Here is an 11,798-nt window from a genome sequence, read left to right on the forward strand (position 1 = left end):
AAAAAAAAAAGACGTATTCAAAGCATTGTCCTGTTAGACCATGCTTTTCTCCAGGAAGATGAGCTTAAGAGGTCCAGTTTTATGAGCCACTTTCATGCCAAACAGCAGAATCTGGCCCTTGTGCTTAGGAACTGACTTCTGAAAACTGAATGAAGTATGAGAACTAAAAAAAACATTTATTTATCTCTTCCATCAAGAAAATAATATATAACAATCAACACGCAGTGCATTTCCCATTGGCCATGGGACAAGCCAAATTCTGCAACTTCTCAGAAATAAATTTCCACCATTCCCACTGTTTGTGTACTTGTTCCTGAAATTCAGGAAACATATTGCTGATGATTTCCTCTAAGGTACTGGTATTCCACTGGTCTGCAAAATGAACATGACAGCTAGCTATTCTTCATTTGGGGCATTAGCATTAAAATAGTTGCAGGTGTCTAGCCAATTCACTTCAAGATGGATTGCATTTAACAATCACCTGAAGGGCTTCACTCTGGTGGGCGTGATGTGACTCATCTGACCAGGCTGAATCAGTGATATCTGAGCAAGTTCTCTCACCTTTTTCAAATGAAGGAGAGAAAACAGTGTTGATCCTAGAATGCATCCCTTCTAGAACCCTATTGCAATCAGTCATGACTTTTCCCATAATAGGCCTGTATCTCTTCATTGAACAGAAGTTGAGCCTAGGAAGGAGGCCTCAAACACAGGCATGGAAACAACTGGACATTTGGAGTTGGTAAAGGGAGAGAGGACAAAAGGCCATGAAGAGGCATTCTGGACTTAGGGAAGAAGGGACATGCCTCTCTGAAATTGTTTTCCCCACCTACAGATCAGTCTCTGATTCTAAATAAAAATGAATCAAATTAATTTCAATTCAAACTGATGACAGCTATGCCACATTTAGTTCATAAAAGAAGATATGCTCATAGATTAAGGATATTAAAACTTGTAGGTGAGATTCAAGATGCCTTGATTTCAGACTTCCATAAGTCCAGCTCCTCCAATTCCCTCCTCTCATGGTCATTTTTTTCCAAAAGGCAGAACTTCACATAAAAAGTTGAAATAGGAGAATTGTCCCCAGGTGGACAGTGAGTGCTTTCCTGCCTTTGGATGTATCCACCATTTTTTTCATAAATCTTATGCAATAATCATTGTTTAAACCAATACAGAGTATTTGCAGATGTCTTTTAAACATTGTAAGCCAATCTCCTCTTTTATAGTAATGATTTAGCTTCTTGTACATTTGTATGGACAAACCTTTGTGGACACATAGTGTGTATGTAACAGTACTGTTAAATGTTGTAAGCAACCTGAACGTTCTTGAGAATGTAAAGCAGTGTGCAGATCCACCACTGGGACAGCCAATTGACCACAATTACATCTCCACTAGAAGGGTTTTTTTCTTTAGAAATAATTAGCCAAAAAGCCCTTCTTGCAGTTTATATTACTTCCCCTTGCCCCCAATAGAATAACTGCCTTCCGTATCACAGCAGCTATGTCCCCTGACCGTATGTTATCTGCAGCCCAAGCTGCATCCACACTGCCCATAGCTACATCTGAAAAGCAGGCTGCAAAGAAAATAATCACTTGGGAACCTAATTCCAGCAAATCAGCACGGTGCTTTATCTTGGAGTTGAACAATATATAGTAACAGTAGATGCAGTCAAACACATACCAAACTCAAGGACCGTGAAAATGAAGGATAGCATTATCCACTGAATTGTGCATGTACAAAGTCAGGTTCCCAAAGCACCGCTGCTGCACTGGCTAACAAGAATGTAATATAAACACTGTAGGATGGTGTCTCACATTCTTGTAGGTATCTGAAGAGCAGTTCCATAATGCCTGCATGATTCCTAGCAAGCACACGCAGTTCAAAAGCAAAATTTGCCAGCCTTGCTAGCACAGAAGCCCGGGGCAATGTGGTTTAGAATAAATGGAAAGGTTCATATATACACAAAAAAAGAGGTAAGCTAAAATTAAAAGCTTGGTTTCTGTTGTTGTTCTTTCCTTTCCTATAAATTCCCTTGTTTGTCCCAAAGGACAGAACATAAATGTATATATTGCAGTCTATATGATCAGACACCCTCTCAACAACTATAAACAATAGGACTGTGAGTCACGATTAGGTTGAAATTACATTCAGTTCTCTTCCACTGACTCACCATATAGATTATTTGTCTGGTCTTTTGCTCTCTCCACTCCCTTCCCTCTCCACAGCTCACACAGAACTTCATCCTGACAACTCAGCACAAGTGTGCTTTGCCATACACCTCAGCTCTTGATGTCAGGTGAAAACAACAGCTTGCAGGGCTCACACAGACGGCTGTTAAGCTCACAGTGCCTCCATTAATGCAGCCCTTGGCCAGAGGCTGCTATCTCCTCAGCAGGTATGAGAGCAGCACTTGGATCCCACCATATCTGGGGTCTGCCATAGCACAAATCTAGCAACCCTAACAACTTCAGCTCATTTTGAGCAAGGGTCAGAACGGCCAAGAAATGTACCAGACACACTTTCTGCCACCCCATCTACCAGAAGGGCAATTTCTGTCTAAGCAGGGGAAAGTCTGGGTTTGCATAGTTACATTTTAACCCACTGCAGCTAGGCCAGACCTACTAATAGTCAATCAAGGCTTTCACGTTTCATTTAAAAGAAAAAGGCGAAGACACCCTCTAGTCCTCATAACTGCATAAAAAGCATTGAAGCTTTGAGTTCTAAATCTTCAGATTGTAAATAAAAGTGCTAACATTTATTGCTTTTAAGCAAATCGCATACTGGAGTGTGACTCACGTACACTGGAACAGGCAAACACCGAGGCAATCATGTTGAGAATGACATCATGATGCAGTATGTGTGCAGCATTCACTTTTCAGTCTATTCACTATCTCTATTCTACTGCAATAAGAGGAAAAATTCTTTTCAGTCAATAATAAAGATTTTAATGTGCCTTCCAATGCCTATGGAAATAATAAAAACCACATTTCTGCCTCATTGAGAAGGCTTTTGACACATACTTGATCCCATAAAACACTGAAGGGCAGATGACGTATTCACATGAATAAGTTAAGAGGTTTCATGGTACTCATAATGGTGAAATTAGGAAAGTACAAAGACTGCGGCCTTAGAATCTAGAAGTGCAAATCCAATTCAAAATCCAATCTTCCTTCTACTGATTATAAACTGATTACAGAGGGATGTTTCTGAAGATAGGATTACGCACCAAGAAAGGGCAAGAAAAGGAAATCAACATATAAGAATTGCAGAATTAGTCATGGAGTTACATCAGTCTGATAATTCAGGAGACATTTTGTACACTTGTCAGCTTGGCTTGGAATTAACTTCTTCAACTTCAATAAACTCTTCTAGTGATTTCAAACATGAATGACGCGCACGTATTTTTCCTTTTGCATAACTGTGGAAACTACCACTTGCAGGACTCAGCCAGCGTTCTGCTGTTTGAGATGCAGGACTTGTCATTTCTGCAATCAGGCTCTGAAGATATTCACAGGAACATTTGCATGAGCAATCAAGCAGATATATTTGCTCAGGTGCCCCTCTGAAAAGGACTTACGTCTTTGCAACATGCTTTTCCTCAGTCATATTACAAAAGCCTCATCTTGGTTAAACACATAAAGTGTGATAAATAACATCAAAATGCATAGTCTGGTATCTTAGTCACACAGAATCAGATCCTTTACAAACATGGCACTAAATGTATTATTTGCTTTAATGTCATCCTGATTCAGACTGATATTGCCATTTCCTCTGCTTTATTTTTCCCTACTGATCTGAATGCTTATAATGCAGATGATGTTACACTGACTGCAAGCCAGGGAGTTAGAATATAGGGTGTAAATGACAAAGGAAGCAAGCAGGCAAGGGTTAAAGAAGGGATTACAAGTTAAATTTAGTGAAGTAATTGCGAAGGTTGACATAATGCCACTAGTATAAATTTATATCATTAAGTGTACCAAACATGGATAGCTTGATCTTATTTTGCACTTACAATATAGAGCCCTTCACACCTGGAAAACAATTTCTAATTCACACACCTCTGAACACAAACGATATCAGATAGAACCAACTGCTGTGGTGCACTCATGCAGGGAAAGGTGCTGCTCCACTGAAATGAAGCTTTTTCTGATGGTTCAGGTAACTGTTTACTGGGAAATCTCCTATGTGACAAAGCTTTAGTAGGAACAAATCTAAGATTCTAAAAGTATCTTAGTTGCATTGAATTTATTTTCAGTCATATTAAATTGATTAAAATAAGGCAAATATTCCTTCAGACAACTACAATTTGTTTTTAAGCAGCACAGAATATTCTGAAAATCTGCTCAGCTAACAAACAAAGCTGAGCTGCAAATTCACATTTGTAAAATTGAAACAGCAAAACAGAATGTGAATGTATTAAGGCACCAGAAGAGGAATCATTTTTCCCCATGTGTGTGCATTTACAATCTTCAGAACATCTGCAGTTCTGATCTAAATCACTAGAAGGAAGGAGTTATGGTGACCCACTGAAAAAGATTTTAATAATTACATGTATATGTCTTTATAAAAGAAATTTATTTGTGCATGCAAATTTATGTATGCATACAAAAATGGGTTTCAAGTTCACACTGGAAAGAAAGAATGCATGGGTGAAGGTTGTCTTTCAATATTCTTTCAAAGTACAAGATGTCTGTTAATGAACCTGTTTGTTAGCCAGTAGAGTACCAGGGCATACACCCATAATTACTTGTTTTTAGGTTATAAAAAGCAATAATAATGAAATTTTGTAGAACAGCAGAACAGCAAGGGCACGCTGTTGAAATATCTCATTTGCAAACCAGTGTCAGCAGATGATACTATCAGGACTAGAAATCTGTCTTTATGCTGATCTTGGAGTTCAAAGCTGTATGTACCTAAGCCCTGGCTCTACACTGGAACCAGCTGGCTGAGGGCTGAGCCTGGGAACACAGCAGTGAAAGGCAGGCAGCATCCCCAGCTGTGTCCCTGTTGTATGGAGTTTCAGATACTGCAACTCCTTGCACATATTCAAGGTTGCTCCAAGAATGCTCAAGTTCTCTTCCCCTGTGTCCTCAAAATCCTGACAGATTAAATAGTTGTTTATCATTTTATTCAGTTATATAATCATCACATAATACAATTGTACCAGATTTTACAATGCCCCAGAGAAATAGCAAAGCTAGAGGCCATTTCCTGACATCCAAGAGATAAAAGCATCAAATAAAGCTACACCTCTATCAAAAACTTTTAAAAATTCATTGCAAGCCATGATGAAATACTGAGAATCATGAGAATCAGAGAGTGAAAACACTTCCCTGTGCATAAATTAATTGAATATCATCTTAGTCCTATTTCCCTTTCTTGTGCACTGCCCTGGGAGACTTTCAGTGAAGAACACCTCAAAACTCAGAGATGTAATATTTCACTTATTTTCATTAGTTGAGTTATTTCTCAGTGCTAGCTATGTATTTACAGAACTACAATATGACAAGTATTTCTTGTCACACATAAGTCCTACCAGTCGTGTGGATCTCTCCCCAGCAGCTGGGACAAAACGTTCTTCTTGTATAGACAGAAATGCTAAATGGTTAGGAGATGGGAAAGGCTGCATGTTTCAGAAATGCAAGGGCACAGAAAACTCCAGCAGCTCCACTGGACACAAAGTCGCAATAACTCAGATGCGATCATTTATGGTAAGTCAGCCATTTTACTGTTGACCTACTTTGTATCAGCAATAATTTGTCACAGTGCATTCTCCAACAGCTACTGAAAGAAAGGTTGAAACCATACATTAAAGCATAGTGTCAAAGCAACTGATGTTAATTATACCCTGCAATTCCTTTGTTGATGAAATTGTCACTTCTAACCATTAATACAGCATTTACTGTCAAAGCCCAGCTTGCTCTACCAACCTTTGAAAGCCACTGAATTAACATCCTGCTTCACAGTATTCACTTCATGCCACATTGGAATGTAAATCTGAAACGTGTAAAAATAACCTCTGCTATTACACCAAGAATGTGTAAATATACATTCCTTTTTAGGAGAGCTATTTATCTCCACTCTATACACGTTTCACTCTTTAAACTAAAAACAGTTTTAATGTTCTTCAGTCAAGTGGCAACTTCTGCCAATATAAACTTATTTTTGCTAAAAATTATGACGTCAAATAGAGGAAACTTTGGAAAATGCAGAGTGCTACTTGATTTATGGGAATTCAGAAATAAGCTTTACATAGATACTCAATAAAGAAAAGAAGCTATGTTCTTCATTTTATTCACTGCTAACCGTGCAATAACAAGAGAAGATATTCTCAGAGCGTAAGCAAGCAAGGTTAATTAGAAGGACATCTTATGTGGATTTGGTGTTCACGTTCAGTGACATCTGCTTAATTTGGTGACAGAAATGTTTACAAGCATCAGGACAAACTAACCACCCTGGGAACATTAGCTGGATTCTTTATGGTTTGCACATCAGTAAACTGTTTTGTAAGGTCCTAATGCAGGAGTTCCCCCTACTATAAAATCATCTCTCAAGCCATTCTTTTAACCTGTTTAAGGTTGACGCAGCCAAGAATATACAGAATGGTCATTATTAACTATGACGCGAGACAGCACCATCTTCTGATCCCAGAAGTCGTCTTTAGTGACGACTAGATTTCTTTTGTTTTGTATCTTGTAAACTATTCAAGTTCATACAAAATCAACAGAAGTAGATCCCAAAGACAGTACCTTCCCAACAGAACAGTGCCCATGTAGTTTATTCCCAAGATCCCATGTAGCCTGATACAACTAACCAACCATCAGAAAATCCTGTGGCACTATGAGGCCCATCATACCAGATCTGCCAGAAAATCCTTGTAGATTTGGTAGAAAAGTAGAACATTAAAATCAGTATTATTAGAAATTTAATGAAAGCCTTCACACTTCTATTCAGATCTAAGAATGATCCTAAAGCCTACAGGAGAAAAAAATGATTATCTGAATAACTGCTTAAACCAGATGAACATCTGTGGAATAAGAAAGAAAAAAAACAAAAGAAAAAAACAACTGCAAGGAGAAAAGAAACAAAAAAACCCAGAAGATTCCTGAAGAACACATGTAATACAACTTGCTCTAGGAGCATCATTAATGAGCATGAAATACAAAAATACGCTCAAGATCTGACACCACATAACACAGTGGGGGAGCATCCTCTGAGAAAAAGAAAGATTTGCTCACCTGGCATAAACATGGAAGCAATTGTATACTTAAAAAAAGACATTCACTGAAAGGTCAGCAAGTTTCAGCAGATGCTGCATAAGTCTAGGATATGAGCTCTAATATTAAGTTGCACACAGCTGAACACTGACAGAACAACAGGATTATTCAGTACCTCACAAAGAAAGTCCAGATTATTTAACGTGCATTTGGCAAGCAAGTCTCAAACATGCTTTTCTCATCTCTAATATTTTCATTAGAATGAGAGTCATGATGGTTTCATAACAGCACCTTAAATAAAATTCACAAGTGACAAACATTCGGCTTACTGCACTGTTTGTTCTACTTGAATCAAAACACAGGATTGGCAACAGCATTGGCAGTTACTCCATTTCTCTCAGAGTCCTTCCTATGCCCTGCTGCCTCAGTATGTTAAGTATTTTTAAAATTAGACAAGGGCACATTGTGTGCACATTGGGGTGTATTTAAATTCCAGCTGGAAGAAATCCCAATAACTGAGGACACAGGTTGTGCCAATTACTAGTTACAGCTGCAGTTAAAAAATCATGCCATGAATGAAAGCACCCCACCATAAAAGGACTAAAATGTTAACCATCTAAGGGAGCACGCTCATTCTTAGATCAGCGTCACACACCAGCCTCACAGATGGAACACTTGCTGGCTTGCAAGACTATGCTTAACTTATCAATATGATAGTACCAACAGCTGATGCTTTCATAATTTACACAGCTCGTGTCAAAGATCAATTAGATAGCCAATCTTTCTGCTGTTTTTACTGCACAGCAAAGAAGACTACAGAGCATCATGACATACCAAGCCCAGTATAGTCAGCAGCACATTTCATAGAAGTTGAATGTTGCTTTACAGGAAGCTAAGCTCTATTTTTTCTTTCAATGCAGGCACAGCATATGCTGCCTATGGCCATGTCATGCGACAGAAGCATCGCTTGAGAAGTTCTATTATTGGAATAAATCCCTTAAATATTTCACAATTTGGAAGTATCTTATAAGATAAGTGTAATTTTTAAGGTGTAAAGATGTGAAACTATATTTCAAGTATACTTAAGAGTAATGTCTGTACTCCAAAGCAAGCTCGTTCCTAAGCTTTGACAATGGATCTACTACTACCAGATCCAGACGAGTAAGGTTTTTACAGTTCATGGCTTCAGTAGCCATTAAGCTTGCACTCATCTATACTAATAAACCATTCTGCTACACAGCAGTATTGGAAATATAATAGCAATCCTTCAAAGTGCTGACAGTTGACACACTTTTTTTTTTTACTATGACCTACATATGTATTTGTAAAGCTGAACTTTCAAAAAAACTGTGGGAAAGAAATTAGGAGAAACTAGACAGTTTAGTCTTAGGTTTTGCTTACACAATCACTTGAACTGGATGCAAAACATTACTATCACTGTATTGTAAAGCCTCATACTCCTGCAGGACCTGCTGCAATACACTGCAACTCTGAAGTTCAGTCCTGCCCATAAGAAAGCAAGGTGGCAAGTAATGATTGTTTTCTTTTCCTTCAGTGCAAAAGCACTTGCTCTCATAACATAAGTGACCAACTTGGGTAGGCCTTTTATTAAACACGCACAGAACAAAGTACACAGGAGATAAGGAACAGAAAGTTCTTCTCAAGCTTCACTCCAGCACTTTAACAAGTGTAAATAAAGTGGTAAGGAATTTCTCTCAAGTGTAACTAAGTATACAAATGACATTAGTGTAGTGCTTAAGTGAATCACGTCTCCACATCATTCATTAACTTTGAAAACCCATTTAAATATGGGCTTCTCACTTCGCCTCAACCAATCTTTTAAGTTTGGGAAAAAAAGATCTACATACCTTTTGTTGAATCCCATCTTAATGATTTCTAAAGTGAAAGTCTTGCATCTGAAGAAAGCAAAAGGCGAGCAACCTTTTCTGTAGAGTGGTTAACCTGCTCGTAAAGCTAAGGGACATTTGTCCCAAAAACTCTTAATGAGCAGGGAATCCATCAAGGAGCAACTGAAAACTTGTGAGCAAGTAGGTCAAAATGGAAATTTAGTTTTGCTATATCCTTCATCAGGAAGCCAAGTAAACTTTAATCCTCTGGATTTAGTCAAGTCATCTTTGGTGGATGTTATTTCTGTACCTTTTCCTCATATCCTGGAATTATTGGCCCTGGAGTTACTTCCACATGGACTCATTTTAAAAGTTTTAAAATGACATGTAAATCATTGTGTTCCCTTAAACTTCCCAAGCATTTATATACAGCGAGGTCTTCATCAATCCATGCCTGCATCGAGTGTTCCCTAATGTCATGGTGCCAATGATACTCTTAATCCTTTGTAGTACCTATTTTACATCTACTATGAGACAAAAATAGTTTAACTGGTCCTGTGTAATCACGACAAGAGATTAATTAAAATGCCAAGATAGGAAACAATTTATTATAGAGAGAAGAAAAATTTCTCATCCAAAATATAGAAATCTGTACAACTTTGCCACAATCAATATACATGAACTGTACAAATTTACACCAGTTCATAATTTACCAAATAAAAGATGACTAACAAAGTTCACAAAATAGATGGTGGTTTGTGGAAAAGACTTTTACCCAATTAAGAACAAGGAAATTACAAACCAGACCTCCACTTTCTAAAAATAAGAAGTTTACTCAGTCTTAGAAAACTACAAGCTAGCAAATGTACAGATAGCTGGCTGGTGCTAACACCACAGTTCAGACAGTGTCTTTATATGGTCTTTTTTAAAGCCTGTTGCCATGGCAAACTCTGATCACTTGCTACTTCTGAGGCCAATATAAAGATCTGACCATTTCCCCAGGTCATTCTTACTAGTTTATCTTATGTACATTTATACACAGTTGTAAGTGCTAGGTAAAAGTCTGAAAGATAAAATTTCCAGTACTATTGTGTTCATAACAGTAAGTCTTGTTACTGAGCTGCCAAAAATGCTAACAATTAATAAATGTAATAGTGCAAATTTACTCTGCAAGACGTACTGCAGAGAATCACTTTATAAATACAGATTGGAGTTGAAAGAATTGGTGTAGAAATTAAGTAAGATGTCTTGGAGAAACTGACCCTTCCTAGATCTTCACTCCCTAGCAAGTTGTAATCATTTTGACTCACAGGCTATTAAATCACTGAAAGGTACTGTCCAAACTATGGCACTGTCACTTTAAAGAATACCACTCTAACGTGTGCCAGATCTTCACAGCTGTGACATGGTTTAAATTCCATAATCCATCCCCTAGAGGTGCCCACCCAAAGTAAAAACCAAACTTATCCATCCATTTTAAGGTGATCCATCCACTGACTATATCTTAACCCGATACAGTCATCATATTGTAGCTTTTGGAAGGGCTAGTTCTGCCCAAGAGAAGTTCCTCCTTACAGCTTATTCTGCTGTCTACCATGGTGGCGTTATTTTGGCTACCTCCTGCTGGTGCAGCTTCATAGAGCACACAGATTGAGCCATCCTCTCCAATACGATAGGACACTTCATACGGGTCAACCCATAGAGTGAGTTCACTCGGAAGAAGCTGGAACAGTTCCTGACTGCTCAATCCAATCCGCTGTGCTGCCTGTCCAATGAGAGGATCCATTTTATGGTTGATCCGGATACATCGGTAACCTGATCCCTTGCATGGCTTTTCTGGGAACCAGTGGTGTTTATAATGTTCTAAAAAATAATAAAAAAAAAAGATTATCCTCTTTAATTCTGCATTCAAAAAAACACACACTGATTACTGTTCTCTTACAAAGTTTCGCAACTGTAGGTGTTGAGATGCTTATTTCAAGTCAGCTGATCCTAAAATATCATTGTGGTCTCTCTCTGTGATGATTTACAGAAGTGCAGCATCCCATCGGGAGTACTCATGTACGGTTATTGTTTCGTGCTACCATACAGAGAACAATGTCTGCCATCCGAGAGGAGCGAAACAACTTCCTGGTATTCATAAAAACGACTATAACAAAGTGCTTACAAAGCACTTTCAAAAGGACCACAAACTGAGAAGAACCCAAACCGAGAAGAATCTTTTCAGCCTAATTTTGCTATTTTGTCCATGCTAAATTCTTCAAATTCTAAGAGCACCTAAAAATGATCAGGAAAACAACTGGGCGACATTTATGAGCTGAAGTTCTTCATTCCAACTATCTTTCCAGTCTACTTTCCCATGTGAGATCTATGGCTTAACTTACCTTTGCAGTTCTATCCCACCCAGCACCCCAAAACCACTTGTGGCATGAGGTACCAGCCGCCGCCAGGCAGCCCGGGACACGAGTTGGGTGTTACAAACCCTACGGGGCACCGAAAAAACTATCGGTATTTACTCCCAACCGGAGTTTTGGAGTGACTATAAGACATTTCCAGAAGAGGAACTGAACCACACTGTTTTACTCGACAAAAGAGCCGTTTAGGAGCGTTTTTCCTGCCGGACACGGGACGGCTGGAGCTGGAAGCGCGGGTTGTTGCGAGCGCTTTGTCTGCGGGATGTGCGCGGGGGGTGCGCGCACGGCGCGGGGAGCGCTTTGTTTACAGCCCCCTCCACCG

General features: G+C 38.8%; 1 protein-coding gene across 1 annotated transcript; it reads right to left on the reverse strand.

Annotated features, from left to right (window-relative positions):
* Window positions 1-9,642: 9,642 nt before the first annotated feature.
* On the reverse strand, window positions 9,643-10,989 carry BTG1 (BTG anti-proliferation factor 1; the record flags this gene model as incomplete). Its single annotated transcript, XM_010709074.1, has 1 exon — window positions 9,643-10,989. A coding segment is annotated over one exon (423 nt), but the record flags the coding sequence as incomplete, so codon positions are not given.
* Between the last annotated feature and the right edge of the window lie 809 nt (window positions 10,990-11,798).

The sequence above is a fragment of the Meleagris gallopavo genome, chromosome 1, assembly GCF_000146605.3.
Source record: "Meleagris gallopavo isolate NT-WF06-2002-E0010 breed Aviagen turkey brand Nicholas breeding stock chromosome 1, Turkey_5.1, whole genome shotgun sequence".
Classification (NCBI taxonomy): Eukaryota; Metazoa; Chordata; class Aves; order Galliformes; family Phasianidae; genus Meleagris; species Meleagris gallopavo.